This window comes from Rana temporaria, chromosome 6 (genome assembly GCF_905171775.1).
Source record: "Rana temporaria chromosome 6, aRanTem1.1, whole genome shotgun sequence".
NCBI lineage: Eukaryota > Metazoa > Chordata > Amphibia > Anura > Ranidae > Rana > Rana temporaria.
The window spans coordinates 136,652,646-136,669,404 of record NC_053494.1 but is presented as its reverse complement, the minus strand read 5'-3'; the positions used below and the strand labels follow the sequence as shown (position 1 = coordinate 136,669,404).

General features: G+C 42.3%; 1 protein-coding gene across 1 annotated transcript in view; it reads right to left on the bottom strand.

Annotated features, from left to right (window-relative positions):
* Window positions 1–16,759, bottom strand: part of FAM207A (family with sequence similarity 207 member A) — a 235,009-nt gene that overhangs the window by 79,100 nt on the left and 139,150 nt on the right. Inside the window, exon 4 of the mRNA XM_040357420.1 lies at window positions 6,693–6,855. Within this exon, the coding sequence (XP_040213354.1) occupies window positions 6,693–6,855 (163 nt within the window). The remainder of the gene's footprint in view (window positions 1–6,692; window positions 6,856–16,759) is intronic.

The following is a 16,759-nucleotide window of genomic DNA, read 5'->3' as shown; positions in this document are numbered from 1 at the left end:
CCTCTCCCAAAAGAGGAAAGGAAATAAGGGAAGGAGGGTGAGAAAATGGATGTAGACCATAGGACAGGGTAGTAGCATTCACAAGTGTGTCAAAATATGATCTGGAAGCAACACTAAACCAAATGAGATGTAACAGAATTATGCATACTAATAGAAGGTTTATGGCTTAGAGGTTATGAACAAGTTAAACTGTCCAAAAACAATATAGAGGGAAACAAATACTTGAACAGTTCACAATCTTTTTTCAGTGACTGCTGAATATCCCAGACAGTTTCACAGCTACATTTCATGGTTCACTTGTTTCAGCCAAAAATTATGAAATCGGTCATCTTGATACAGACACATCATAAAATGCATTAGTAGGAAAAGTGAAGGAACCAGGTATCATCAAAAAGAAAAGAAACTGCTTCCAATAAAATATCTGGAAACTATTGCCTCACAAAGACTATACTATTTACTGCAAGCAGAACCATGTCACCACTCCCCTAGAAAGGCAAATGGCATGCCGTGTTATAAGCGCTTCCAATTACCACCAAATTGTGCCATCCTTCTCTATGCAATTTAAAAGGCTGATTCTCCTGTTTGCAAACTTCAAGTCTCTTGAAATGGACACAGCTACTGCGTCTACTAAGAACTGGTATTCTGTGACCTAATCTGCTCTAAAAATGTTGTACCAAAAAGTAAAAGTTCAGCAATCTATATATTAATAATGGGTTGCAATTATAATTCAAAACACATGGGGTTTAATTTACTAAAGGCAAATCCACTGTGCACGACAAATGCACTTGAAAGTGCAGTCGCTGTAGATCACATCTCTCTCAATGGATGGCATACCACTCTTAAACCTCGTACACACGACCGGTTTTCCCGGCAGGAAAACTGCCAGGAGAGCATTTGGCCGGGAATCCTGGGCATGTGTATGCTCCCTAGCAGTTTTCCCGTCAGGAAAACAGACGGGAATCCCGACGGCAAAAGAGAGAACCCTGTTCTCTATTTTCTCGTCGGGTTTCCCGGCAGAGCGTTTCCTGCCGAGAAAACCGGTCGGCTGTATGCTTACCTGCCCTAGGTAAACCCGCGCATGCTCGATAAGACTTCGACACATGCGCGGTAGCATACAAGGCTAGTGTGGGGTGTAGCAAGATGGCGGCGACGGCATCGAATGTGACGAGCGCCGGCTCATCATAGTCGATGACGTCACCGTGTTCTTGCCATTCAAAAGAACGGCGGTTCTTTTGAGTGGTCGTCTGTACACAGGGCTTGGCAAGGAAAGCTTGCGAGGAATCCCGTCAGGAAAACCAACGTTTTTTTCCTGACAGGTTTCCCGGCCGTGTGAACAGGGCTTTAGAGGTGGTATTCCCAGTAGGAAGATCTGTGTATCCCAGGGACATTCAGCCGTGAACAAATGGCCAACAAAAACTGCTTACCAGATTGCTAGGACCCTGTATAAAGAGTAAAACATAAGAAAAGTGCAGCCCTGCACTTCGTTTTACTCATTTCACATCGCTTGTATTGCCAGCTGTCCACACCTCTTACTTGTTTTCTTTTATATATTTTCTGCATGAAGAGTGGTCAATACCTCTTGTGGGACTAATCCCAAATGCCCAGGATAGACTCCCCTCATTTTAGAACAATCTCACAAAGATAAAGATGAAGCACAAAACATTCCACATAGTGTAGTATATTTAAAGAAACCGCATTAACACAAATGAGTACACTCACATTTTCCAAGGATATCAGTATCGCTCATCAGCATAAGAATCCAGATAGCCAGACAAGCTAAAGACTGGAGATTAGATCTGGATTTTCATGCTGATGAGCGATACTGATATCCTTGGAATATATGAGTATACCAATCTGCATTTTTAAAAAAAGAAGTGGTTTCTTTGTGGAATGTTATGTGTGTCATCTTTATCTCTTTGTGGGCATGTTCCCATTTCTAAAGTAGGCCATAAATTATGAATTTGTTTTCAATCAACCAGCGGTTTAAAAAACAATGTGTGGATGGGGGAATCCTGCTGTTCTATTGTATTCTGCTGAAGGGGAGCCATCCCCACTATAGCCAGCAGCACTGATCATTTTTTGGAATGTATGTCTGGATTTAGAGGAGTTTATCGTGGGTAATTGGGAATAATCCCACAAGTGCTTATGACCACTCATTTAAACAGGTAATAGCAATCTGGTAAGCAGTTTTTGTTGGTTGTTTGTTCACTGCTGTATGTCTCTGGGATACATGGATCCTATTATTGGGATTACCACCTCTGAGAGTGTTTATTTTGTATCAAGTGGACTTTCTTGCACATTGATATTGGTCACAAATTATTGTGTATATTGTCAACTGGCAATTTGATATTACAGGTACTTGTATAGCGCTGTCGGTCTACTCAACGCTTTACATATATATTGTACATTGTATATTGCCCTCAAGGAGTTTACAATCCAAGGTTGACACCAACTAACCTACCGGCATATCTTTGGAGTGTAGGAGGAAACTGGAGTACTCGGAGGAAAGGTACTTGGGTACCCAGCAGGTGCAGGGAGAACATGCAAACTTTGTGCAGGTAGTGCCGTATTTGGAATTCAAATAGAGAACCCTTGTGCTGCTAGGTGAATATCTCCATAATACACAGATCTTTCTATTGGGACTATCACAGTGAATTTTTATACACACAGAGATAGGTCACAGATTGTTAAGTGTATGGTTGATCGACATTGTTTTTGTGCACATGGAAAATATATGCACACTGATTTGTCACAGATTATTGGCACCATTTATAACCAATTTTATTTTCCGCGTTATATATTTTGTTTAGAATTATTATAAATGTAACTCATTAATAAAGAAGTTTAGTGCTGCACTTATTTTGTGTTTTTTATATGTATTTGGTACCAGAATGTATGTGCTAGTTGCTTTACCGTAGATTTACTACCGATTTAAAGTGTATGTTAACTCCAAAAGGAAGGAAAAAAAAAGGATCCTTCTCCTTTAAAGCATGTTACATGACATAGTGCTCGTGCTGTGTCATTTGTCCGCCTGTAACGCCTAAAAATCTGGCTAATCCTGACAGTTTCTCCTCTCTTTAAACTGACCACGGTAATCATGGCTGCTGAGCCCAGACACTGTGGTCAGTTTGCGTGCCTCCGTCATCCGCAGCCCTGCTGTCTCTCCTCTCTGCTCCTGTGACGCCCTCCCTGCAAATCAGCTACTATGTTGGGGTCCGCCGCACCTGCTGTTGCTGTAATAACAGCATGTACTTTATATAATAGTATCTGCCTTATAATGATATGTCGCCCTGTGTGTGTGCTGGATAAAAAATAAATAAAAACTGTATATATTCCTGATCTGTGAGTGCTGATCAGCGGTCATGTGACTCTCTGGCTCTCTCATCTTCCCCTCCATACTGACATCAGCGAGGGAATCTGGGCCCCTCCCACTGCATCTGTGAGACAGGGATAGAAGAGATGTGGTGGGTCACGTGACCGCTGATCAGCGCCCACAGATAAGGTACAGTACAGACCAAAAGTTTGGACACACCTTCTCATTCAAAGAGTTTTCTTTATTTTCACGACCATGAAAATTGTAGATTCACACTGAAGGCATCAAAACTATGAATTAACACATGTGTAATTATACATAACAAAAAAGTGTGAAACAACTGAAAATATATTTCATATTCTAGGTTCTTCAAAGTAGCCACATTTTGCAGCAGACATCTCTAGAACTGTTAAGAAGAGACTGAGTGAATCAGGCCTTCATGGTAGAATATCTGCTAGGAAACCACTGCTAAAGAAAGGCAACAAGCAGAAGAGACTTGTTTGGGCTAAAGAACACAAGGAATGGACATTAGACCAGTGGAAATATGTGCTTTGGTCTGATGAGTCCAAACTTGAGATCTTTGGTTCCAACCCCTGTGTCTTTGTGCGACGCAGAAAAGGTGAACGGATGGACTCTACATGCCTGGTTCCCACCGTGAAGCATGGAGGAGGAGGTGTGATGGTGTGGGGGTGCTTTGCTGGTGACACTGTTGGGGGTTTATTCAAAATTGAAGGCATACTGAACCAGCATGGCTACCACAGCATCTTGCAGCGCCATGCTATTCCATCCGGTTTGCGTTTAGTTGGACCATCATTTATTTTTCAACAGGACAATGACCCCAAACACACCTCCAGGCTGTGTAAGGGCTATTTAACCAAGAAGGAGAGTGATGGGGTGCTGCGCCAGGTGACTACCTCTTGAAGCTCATCAAGAGAATGCCAAGAGTGTGCAAAGCAGTAATCAAAGCAAAAGGTGGCTACTTTGAAGAACCTAGAATATGAAATATATTTTCAGTTGTTTCACACTTTTTTGTTATGTATAATTCCACATGTGTCAATTCATAGTTTTGATGCCTTCAGTGTGAATCTACAATTTTCATAGTCATGAAAATAAAGAAAACTCTTTGAATGAGAAGGTGTGTCCAAACTTTTGGTCTGTACTGTATATACAGTTTTTTTTTTTTTTTTTATACAACACACACAGGGTGATGTATCATTATACGGCTGAGTGGATTATATAAAAGTACATGTGGCGGCTTAACAAACCCTTCAAGCAGATTCACTTTTTCGATACAGTACTTGATCTAAAAATGTTGTAACTAAACGTCAGAAAAACGAAACATAGTAGGTGTTCCTTCAAATTTATCAAGGTTAGAATTGTCACGGGGTAAATCATTTTATCTGTAACCTGATGGTCTCTTATTTATTGCATATATAATAAAAAATTTCCCGAATTCACATTAAATGAAGTTAGAATCTTCACATCTATTGACAGAAATGTTTTTCACATACCTCATGTAGGAGAATTATCCAACCTGCATGGTTTGTATATTTGCCATTTGTTTAGACTGCTTAACATCTAGTCAATATGACCTTACAGATGATTATTTTACATGAAGAAAGTTTACACTTGATAGTGACCTAGTTAAAGTGAACCTGTGCTCCATTTTTGTCTTAACCTTCTCGCTGCCTGACCCTTTGCTCCATTTTTTCACCCAGGTGGCCAGACCATTTTTTGTAATTTTTTCCTTTGCTTTATTATTTTTCAATTATAGCTTTCATAGTTTGTAAAAGACCCCCCAAACCATATATTTTCTGAAAGCACATGACCAGTGGAATAAAAAGAAGGTGCTACCGATTTTTAAGGTCCCACAATATTTGCGCAAATGTTCATCAAAACAATATTTGCGCAAATGTTCATCAAAACAATATTTTTGCTATGAATCTACTAAAATCATGATTTGCAAATACACAGCAAATTTTACAAAATTCATACAAATATAAAAGCCTAACCTGTATCACATTAATAAATAACAAAATATTTGTAATTTTTGCATTGCACCTTTTTGCAAAATGGTGAAAATCGAACATACGCAAAAATTTTAATGTTCCAATTTCTCAAAAAATCGTAAGGTTTTCATTTTTCCCTTACAGCTTTCAGAATTTGTGAAATACCCCCCCCAAACCATATATTTTCTGAAAGCATATGACCTCGAGAATAAAAAAAAGGTGCTACCAATTTCTCAGGACCGGCGGTATTTGCGCAAATGTGTATTAAAGCCAATATTTTCACCAAAAAATACACTAAAATTATTAATAATGGATCAATACATGGAAAAATTTACAAAATTCCTGCTAAATTCCTAGCAAATATAAAAGTTAAAACTGTATTGAGTTGATAAACAAATATTTGTACTTGGCAAATTAAAAGTACTGAAAACGACTTTGAATTACTTGCAATGCCATTTATATTTTAAAGCCTATGTGAGATTTTAAAGATAGTTTTACATGTACGTTATCGGTAACTGCAATATCTTTTGTAAAAGCTATGGCTAGGATTAACCACTTAAGGACCGCCTCCTGCACATATACGTCGACAGAATGGCACGGCTGGGCACAAGCACGTACCTGTACGTCCTTTTTTAAGTGCCCAGCCGTGGGTCGCGGGCCCGCGACCCAGTCCGAAGCTCCGTGACCGCGGGACCTGATCGCCACCGGTGTCTCGCGATCGGTCACAGGAGCTAAAGAAAGAAAGAAAGAATGCATTTTTATAGCATTTTTTGCTGTGAAAATGACAATGGTCCCAAAAATGTGTCAAAATTGTCCGATGTGTCCGATGTGTCCGCCATAATGTCGCAGTCACGGAAAAAAAAAATCGCTGATCGCCGCCATTAGTAGTAAAAAAAAAAAATGTTTTAATAAAAATGCCATAAACCTATAACCTTTTTTTGTAAACCCTATACATTTTGCGCAAACAATCGTTAAATGCTTATTGCGATTTTTTTTTACCAAAAATATGTAGAAGAATATGTATCGGCCTAAACTGAGAAAAAAAAGTGTTTTTTTTAATATCCTTTTTGGGGGTATTTAAAAGGAAAAAGTAAAAAATATTGATTTTTTTTTTCAAAATTGTCGCTCTATTTTTTTTTTTTTAGCGCAAAAAAAACAAAACCTGCAGAAGTGATCAAATACCACCAAAAGAAAGCTCTATTTGTGGGAAAAAAAAGGACGGCAATTTTGTTTGGGAGCCACATCGCACGACCGCGCAATTGTCAGTTAAAGCGACGCAGTGCTGAATCGCAAAAACTGTGTAGGTCCTTCACCTGCATAAAGGTCCGGGTCTTAAGTGGTTAAGCAGCATTTTATTCCTTGGTACTTACTCTTTTGGCTGCTTCCGTGGTGCTCTGGGCTTACGAGGAGTAGTGAGCTCAGAGAGCTCTGGCAGGGCATCCACCAGTGGCTGCATATCTCCAACTACAGGCGTAGCTTTTCTCTTGGCCTGAGCCTTTTTAGCCTGCTGATCAAGTTTCAATGTCTCGATTTCTAAAATATGAGAATGAGAATATTAAATTGATTAATGTTCTTCTTATTTCAAATCACAGACACTAAATAGATCATATACATATCAATTACTGGCAATATCAACCAATTTCTACCAGTTTTTAATTGCAAAAAAGACTAAAAGGATCAAGACAACCTACCAAACACAATTTTGATTGTTTCATGGTTTAGCAAGGTGTGGTTGGGAGAAGGTTGTCTAGATTAGTTTGTTATTGTTGAAAAGTGACCGTTGAAAATTGTTATAAAATTGCATAATGTATGGCTAGCATAGGAGCTTGGTCATATGTACTGTGTGGGTTGACAACCACAGATCAAATCTGATGTGTAGCTTTCAGTGCTTCCAAACAGTACCAAAAAGTATCCAATTCAGGTTTCCATTTAATTTAACATCAATTCAGTTAGGCTACTTTCACACTGGGGCGGTGAGAGCATCGGCAGTAAAGTTTTAGCTGCGCTTTTTGGCTGCTAGTGGGGCACTTTTAACCCCAGCTAGTGGCTGAAGGGGTTAATACCACCTGTGTAGCACATTAATTTCAAAAGGTGGTGTATACACTGCTCCTCCACCGCCCCAAAAATGCTGCTTGCAGGACTTTTTCTAGCGTCCTGCAAGCGCACCGCTCCAGTGTAAAAGCACTCAGGTTTTCACATTGGAGTGACAGGAGAGGCTCTTTACAGGCACTTTGCAGGAGCTTTTTTAGTGCCAAAACGTCTGTAAAGCGCCTCAGTGTGAAAGTGGCCTTGGCTATATATTTTTTTTCATTGTGACTGCACACAGCATGAGCTTGGCAGAGGATTTCAGCCAATAATTTTGAATGAAACCTGCTGATCGGCTGTGCCCAATAGCACACACAAAAAACACAGAATTCTGTGTACAGGGGAACAGAGACCTGGCGTTTTTTTTTTTTTGAAAAAGCAGGGAGGAAAAGCAACCAAATCAGAAAGTAAAAGCAGCAAACGTCACACATTGGTAGACACAGTTAACCTCTTGATTATCCCTAGATGTTAACCCCAGCTAGTGTTATCAGTACAGTATTAATACTGATCATTGTATCAGTGTCACTAGCGATGTCAGTGTCAGTTAGTGACCCTCCCAGCCAACCTATCACAGTCCCACTATTAGTCTGTGATTGCCACCATTACAGTAGAGCGTCTATAGCTGCGTAAATTCCAGTATACATACCATAATTTGTAGATGCATAAAGCAATATACACTTATTGGGATTTTTTTTTTTTTTTAAATCAAAGACATGTAACATACATTTTGGCCTAAATGTATGAAGAAATTAGAATTTTTTTTACTGGATATGTTTTATAGCAGAAACTAGAAAATAATGTTTATTTAAAAAAAAATTTTTTAAATTTAAATAAAAAAAATTATATATATTTAATTTACGTACAGTGTTGCATGACTGCACAACTGTCAGTTAAACTAGCACAGTGGTGAATAGGGAAAAAATTCCATGGCCACGAAGGCCATTAAAACATCCGCAACTTGGCCCCAGTTATATCACCAACCTAGTCTCAAAATACCAACCAAATCGTTCTCTTCATTCCTCCCAAAGACCTCCTGCTCTATACAGCACAGAACTAGGTTCTGGAAAAAGGGAAGGGAGAACCAGATCCTGGTTCAAATGAAAACTTGACACGACCTTGGGAAGAAAAGCCGGATGAGGTCTCAAAACCACTCTGTCTTTATGAAGAATCAGATATGGCTCCTTACAGGAAAGGTCTGTCAATTCCGATACCCTCCTGGCAGAGGATAACCAGATTAAAGTCCCATGGGCACAAGGGGGTTTTAATTGGATTAATACGAATCGCCCCCTGTAAAAAAGAATTGGAACTGGGTTTGGGACTTTGAATGAGGCATGTGGATGACGCATGCCTCCATCCCTGAAAATTTAAAGAGAGAAAGAGTTGGGACTTTAAATGAGATGCGTGTTGATGCAAACTGTTTGCATCAACACTCATCTCATTTAAAGTCCCAACCATTTCTCTCTTGTAAAAAAGAATTAACCAGCGAATGTGTAGCTAGTGGCCTTTGAAAAAATATTGATAAGGCAGAGACCTGCCCCTTGATGGTACTCAAGGCTAATTTCATGTCTACACCTGTAGAAAGTCAAGAACTCTGCCTATGACATATCTACAAGGATGCCACCCCTTGGCTTCACACCAGGCCATATATGCCCTCCACACCCTGAAAAATAAAAGTCTGGATGCTGGTTTTCTTGCATCAATCAGGGTAGACAGCACAGAATGGGAGAGCCCCCTCTTACTTAGGATGTGGGATTCAATAGTCAGACCGTTAAACTTACAGTTCGTAAGAAAGGGTGGAATATTGGCCCTTGTGAGAGTAGGTCTGGACGAAGCGGAAGGGTCCATCTTTACAACTTCCGTGTACGAGGATCTTCGGGACCATGCCGGAGCCACCAGAATTACCGGTTTCCCCTCTGACCTGATCGTGCGAAAGAGTCGTAGGCCGCTTAAAAAAGAGGGGCCACTAAAACTTTTCTTGACTAGTAAAAGAGCGCTACTTCCACTAGAGATTCTCTGGATATACTTATCTAAATCCTCTTCAAATAACCGTTCTCCATGGAAGTTGTCTCGGCTGACCAGATGTTCAGCCATAGTAGCCTACGCATGTGTACCAAAAGGAGCTCAAGGCGGGAGGCCCGATGGATTGAATCTTTAATGGCATCCACCGCAAAGGATAACGCTTTAGGCAAGTGGGACAAATCGCGAGCCTGCTGAGCAGGAATATCTCTCAAAACCTGCTTCATCTGATCCTTCAAAGCTTGACAGATACCTATAGCTGCCACTACAGGCTGAGCTACTGCACCAGCCGTAGCGAAGGAAGTTTTTAACAATGTTTCCAACCTTTTATCTGTCGGTACATTGTCTACAGGACAAGTCAGAGTTTTGTTCACACAGGAGATAGCAGCGTCCACTGTAGGAATACTCAATTTTTTGGTGACCTTTTCCTCCATAGGAATAGAAATATAATACAAATACAAAATAGAAAATTTTAGGATAGAGAAACAGTTTATCCGGATGTTCCCAATCCTGATAAATGAGTCCCTCTAATAACGGATGAGCAGGAAAAGAGTAATTAGCTTGAGGTGCTTTCAAAGACCCCAAAGAAGAAACAGAACTAGCTGCTGGTTCTGATAGGGGAAATTTAAATGCTGAACGAACCATCTCCGTAAGAGATTGTACCAACAATTTCTCAGTCTGCGAAGCTGAAAAAGGTTCCTCCAGAGTGGACTCTTCAGAGGCAGAAACGTCAGAATGCCCCTCAGCCTGGTCCCCTGAGGGCAAGTCAACTTCATCCGGGGACAATTGTTCCGCTGTTAGGAACTCAGAAGGGGGAGAGGGAGACCTGGTGCGCTTTCTCTCTCCGGAAGAGAGGATGCGATTAATGCTGCTAATCTCTGCTACAAACCCCCCAAGGCTAAGGTAAAAGCCTCTTCCGTTACATACACTGGAGCAGGTGGGCCGAGGGCAGACGTAGCACCTAACAACCCTGATGGCTCACCCTGGGCAACCCCTCTGATTTACCAGGAGAGGATGGACCAGTGGGAGCATGCCCGAGATCCTCAGAGCCTGATGGCGAACCCCTCTACTTCTTAGGATTTTTAGTCCCAGAGCCCTTAGAAGGCATAGTCCCAGGTAAAAAAACGAGGTACACACAGCCAAAATGCACCCACTGCTGAATTATAGACCAGCAAAATATGCTGCTATTACCAAGTCAGTCTGATGCAGAGCTAAATATGTGCCTGGGAATGCCTGTATTCATCAGCGGTCAAAATAGCCAATATTGCTTGTACTGACTGTGTTGTCTGTTTGAATGGGACTGAGCTTTTAAAGCAGTAAGGTGCACCGCGCCTGCGCTGAGGAGAAACAGCCGATTCTCAGCGCCAGCCTACCAAGCTCTGTCCTTCCTTCCAGCCGCCCGTAGCACGGCTATTTGTAGGAAAACATCCCGTGCGCGTGTGTCATGCGACGACCGCGTGCGTACATGTGACACCGCCGCGCATGTGCACGTGACGCTGCTATCGCTCCAGCAAAGAGGAACAGCGTGGGAAGCCTGCTGAGGCACTCTGTGGATGGAAACAAACCACCAGGGGAGCCTCCCTTTATGAATACCAATGCCACTGTTTGGTAACAGGCAAGTACCTTTATCTTTCTACGTCTGGGCACACAATAAACCTCTTAACTTGGGGACTGTGAAATATGTCACCAAGGACGCTTTCCCAGGAATTTAAAGGGGAACAGTCTCTTTGGACCTGACAGGCAGACTAGTAAAACAGACAACAAGTTTGGCAGATTTGGACCCAAGGCATGCCATAATAGCTCAATAGAAGGATTCCTGGCTGAGACCTTTGCTTACCTTTCCCCGCCGCAGGACTCTGCTGGAACACAGACAGCCCAAACTTCACCCATCACGGCGGGCTAAGTCCACAGACCTTCAGGGGCCGGGGTCCATGGTCAGGAATATGACACCCCTGGACCTGTACCGCACGCTGCCAGAAACTTTTGGTATTGGGTCTGACCAAAGAACTGAAACGCAGGATCCAGCCCTAAGAGAGGCATTACAGGCAAAACCTCGTTCTTTTAACTGAGGCCCGGGTACCGACCCCTTTGGCTCTGAAGCACCTTGGACGGATCCGGAAACAGCTTGCTTAGGCCACAAGGGAACTATAAGCAAAGCTTTTTAGAAATACATCTGAACCGTGACTACCACCTTAGACATTGGCGAAAAAACTGGTACTTCTGGTATGGGAGGGGTTATATAGGGGAGGATGTGCCAGTGTCCATCACCTGAAAGTAGGCTCTATAACCCACATAGTAATTACTATGCTGCTCTGTGTCCCGTGACGAGAAAGAAACCTGTATTATACAGGTATCTGCACCCCCCTCCCCCCTGAAAGGTGCCAAATGTGACACCGGAGGGGAAGGTTCCGAAAAGCGGAGGTTCACTTTTTGTGTGGACCTCTGCTTTAACTCACCCATTGTCTGTTAGTAAACTACTGTGGGGGATATTGTACTTATTATAATGCGTAGTGTATTTTGTGAGCTTGGGGCAGGGAAGTCTGACCTGAAGTGGGGATATCTGATTAATCACCACATTGTCCAGGTGGCTGGTTGTTTAATTTAATGTTTATAGTATATGTTGGTTGTTCCTTAGTTATGGTAATTATACTCCTGTGTACAGTTGGCATCTTTAGGCGCCTTTCACACGGGCGGCTGTTTTGCTGCAGATAAAAGCATGGTTTATGTTTTGCTGGAATTCAAGACTCCAGGCACAGCGATTAGCTGCATTTGTACAGTGCTTTTAGCTGCGGTTGCGTTTAGCCGCGGCACGATATTAAACAAGGATCCGACTTGGATCCCTGCCAATGCCAAGCACTGCGTTTGGTATGAATCTTGAGGGGGAACTCCATGCCAAATTTCAAATAAAAAACCGGCATGGGTTCCCCCTACAAGAGCATACCAGGCCCTTGGGTCTGCTATGGATTTTAAGGAGACACCCCGTACGCCGAAAAAAAAACGGCGTGGGGTTCCCCCCAAAATCCATACCAGACCCGTATCCGAGCAGCAGCCCGGGCCGGTCAGGAAAGGGGTGGGGACGAGCAAGCGCCTCCCCTCCTTAACCATGCCAGGCCGCATGCCCTCAACATGGGGGGGAGGTGCTTTGGGGCAGGGGGGTGCCCTGTGGCCCCCCACCCCAAAGCACCTGTCGCCATGTTGATGAGGACAGGGGCTCTTCCCGACAACCCTGGCCGTTGGTTGTCGGGGTCTGCGAGAGGGGGCTTATCGGAATCCAGGAGCCTTCTTTAAGAAGGGGGCTCCCAGATGCCGGCCCCCCGCCCTCGGAGATGCAGAGTGTCAGACCGACACCCCGCATCACCGATCGCCGCACTGCGCGCCCCCACGGGCGCGGGCCATCATGAAATCCTGCAGGACAACAATAGATGTCCAGTCAGGATTTCACAACCACTTCCTGGACATCAACTGCCTATTGACCGGGCATGAAGTGGTTAATTTGTTCATAACTGACCTGGAGGATGGGGTAAATGGCTCAATCTCTGTATTTATGGACAACTCTAAGCTAAGCAGGGCAATAAACTCGGTGCAGGCTGTTGAAACCTTGCAAGAAGACCTGAACAAATTAATGGGGTGAGTAACTACCAGGTAAATGAGGTTTAATGTAGAAAAATTTAAAATAATGCATTTGGGTGGCAAAAATATGAATGCAATCTACTTACTAGGGTGAGGAATGTCAGTGACAATATACCAATGTACACAAATGTTGTATTGTTTGCCATTCTTTGCAGGTTAAAGATGATGGATAGAGTAATAACACTTGTTTATAAGCATCTTTTTCAGGTTCAAGGAGCTTCTGAAAGTGTATGTACACAGAAAGCAGGTGCATGTAGAGTTGTGAAAATGTTATCAAGATGTATTTAATATGTATTGTCACAGTGTCTCCCAGTGTTTGTTCTCCTGCAGCCCGCTCTAAAGAGCAGACTGGGGCAGACTGACACTGGTTGAGACCAGTTTTGGAAGTGGAAAGCTTCTTGAGGATGCTGAGAAGTGTCTGCAGAGTGGGGTGGGGGGGGGGGGGGGTGTGTTCACTCTGCAAAGACATTATCGGTTATGGGGGACGTACGCTTGTGTCCCTGTGTGTCTAATAAACACGTAGGGGCCCTATGGCGTGTTCCAGCAGATGATCTCCCATCCTCAGGAATGATAAAATAATCCGGGTATGCGCTGTTCTCTGAACGCAGAATAAGGATTCACGCCAATGGTGAAAAATGCAGTCTTTGAATTGTTATGGTCTGGGAAAGTGTCCACGATTTCTTTGTCTAGCAGAAGATAATGGTTTACAGAGACAGGGAGTGGGAAATCATACACACTGCCCTTGCCCAGACATGCCCATAAGACTCCCCTAGTCATTGTTCATTGGCTGATTTGTGAAGCAACGAGGCTCTATTGTTGCATAAAGATTGCTCCCATTATCAGACAGTCTAGCTGTGGAGCCAAGGATGTTGGTCATGTCTGTGTTACTTGGGAAGATACAGGAAACCGGGTCATATCAAAAGGCTGAAAGTGACATGGATTACGTACAGCGTATAGTAGAATGTCCACTACACTACCACCCTACTCCCTGTCATTGTCATCTCCATCCTCCTCATAATCCCCCTGTGCATGGCAATCATCGTTCCAGATATGTTTGCTCATCTATGATCATATCCTGCGGGCTATACCTACCCAGCAGTCCATCGTTATCTACGCATGCCAGTTTAATCTATTTAAGCTGTCACTGGATATCATATCCTTACTATATGTGGACCTTCTAAGTCTTCTCCTTGTTACTTCTCTGGATTGTTCCCCTGCTGAACTGATATTTTAAATCCGTGGACCTTATGCTTACTATATTGAACTTTCCTATATTGGATATTCCCTCTAAGGCTGCATTCACACCTTTGCGTCAGCGATTTGCGGCGTTTTGTACCGCGACAAATTGCTGCGTTTTGTACCACGATTTGCCGCGACAAAAACGCGTCGTTTTTAACCCAATGTTTTTTTACAGGTCATTGTCTGCTATGCTGAACGCCGAAGCCGCCTAAATACGCACGACAAAAAAGGGTCCGAGACTTTTTTTCGAGCTTCACGCGATTGGCGTTTCGGCGTGGAGATGTGAACCATCTCCATAGAGATTAATGTTATTTCTCCCCTCCAGCGTATCTGAGCGTCGTGCTTCAGGCGTTTTGTCGCTCAGGTGTGAATGCAGCCTAAATGGAGTGGTCTGCACTAGAATACTCTATTTGGTCTGCTCTGCGAGTTCCTGGATATATTCATCTATAGAATTCCTACCATCTTCCTATGGAATATCATTTATATATGTGGAATCCCTGATATTCGGATACATATTTTATATCTGGCTATATTTGTTTAAAGATAGTGAGATTTGTTCTTTGTCACTGTCCCCTCTTGTTGCTTGTCCTGAAGAAGCCTCACAGCGAAACGCATAGACGCACAAGGGATACAACTCATACTCTCCAATATCTTGTATGTTTTTTTATCTTTGAACACTGTTGTTTGATTTATACTTTTTTTTCCAAAGTCCGACCATTGGTTATTCTTTTTTGAAAAATTGCCTTCCTTCTCCTGATTATACAAATGTGGCAATGTGAGTGCTTCCCCCTTCCTTTTTCTCATTATTCATCATCATCCCCATACCCCACTTCAGACATCCTACCACCCGGGCCCCACCCCCCCCACACTAACATTCCCATGATTTTATCAATATTTGTATGCATGTAATTATATATATATATATATATATATATTAATATATATATATATATATATATATATATATTAATATATATATATATATATATATACATATACATATACATACATACACACGCCGTCGTATCTTGGGTGCAAATTTACGCTGGCCGCTAGGGACGCTTCCATTGATTTACGCGTTGAATATGTAAATGACCTAGATACGCCGATTCACGAACGTACTTGCGCCCCGTCGCAGTAATCTACACCATTTACGTAAGGTGTACGTCCGGCGTAAGTTTACCCCTGATAAAGCAGGTAGGTAAACTAAATTGGAAAAGACAGGTTTTGTGACAAGTGAAATTTCAGTGCATCATAATGGTTCAGATCTGTCTGACATGTGCGAGATGAGGTGCAGTCACAGGGGTTTACGTGTGTACAGGAATGGCAGCACAAATACGCAATTCATCTGCCTGATGTACTTATGGTACAAAATATTTAAACGCTGAATTCTAGGCAGGTATAAAAGGACGCTAATAAATTAAGTTTTGCAATAACACATCAATATACACTCACCGGCCACTTTATTAGTTACACCTTACTATTACCGGGTTTGACCCCCTTTTGCCTTCACAACTGCCTTAATGGAATTGTAAAGGAAAAAAACGATCTTTCTACCGCTTGTTTTAATCTGCCAAATTGTAAATACCCGGTTTTTAACAATAAAGGCAAATGCGTTTTTGATGGTATCACACTATTGGAATCCCTCTCTCTTTGCATATGAATTAACGTTGGCAATTGAAGAGACACACATAGGGGGACGAGAAATTGCCAGAGTGCAGCACAGGGCATACACTGTAAAAGCTTTTTACCCCAAGTGGGGGTGTAGGATCTGGTGAGTGCAGGCCATATCAGAGCACAAAAGAAGGGGGCACTGTGTGGAACACGGCAACAGTGTTGAAACTGGCACAAAGCACTTTTTATGCAACATCCAGCACTCTGAATGAAAACACAAAGCACTTTTTATGCGACATCCAGCACTTTTTTGATAATATAGTTGTAAAGGGACTGTTCACTGTAATTTTATTATAATTAGCACCTTCACGTGCACAATTGGAATATTTTATCCTGTATTATCATTTAATATATATTGTTTTATCATTTCTTAGCACGCCACTGGAAGCACACTTGTATATTTATTTATTTAGTTTTACACTTACTGAAATAGTATTTGCCAGGCAGGCGCCAACTTCTACTAATTTCCTCCATTTCACAAGGCAGGATGGATCCATGCTTTCATATTGTTTACGCCAAATTCCCACCCTACCATCTGAATGTCACAGCTGAAATCGAGACTCATCAGACCAGGCAATGTTTCTCCGATTTTATATTGTCCGATGAGCCTGTGCGAATTGTAGCCTCAGTTTCCTGTTCTTAGCTGACAGGAGTGGCACCCAGTGGGGTCTGCTGCTATAGTTCATCTGCTCCAAGGTTCAAGTGTTGCACCTTCAGAGATAGTATTCTGCATATCTTGGTTGTAACAAGTGGTTATTTGAGATACTGTTGCCTTTGTATTATCTCAAACCAT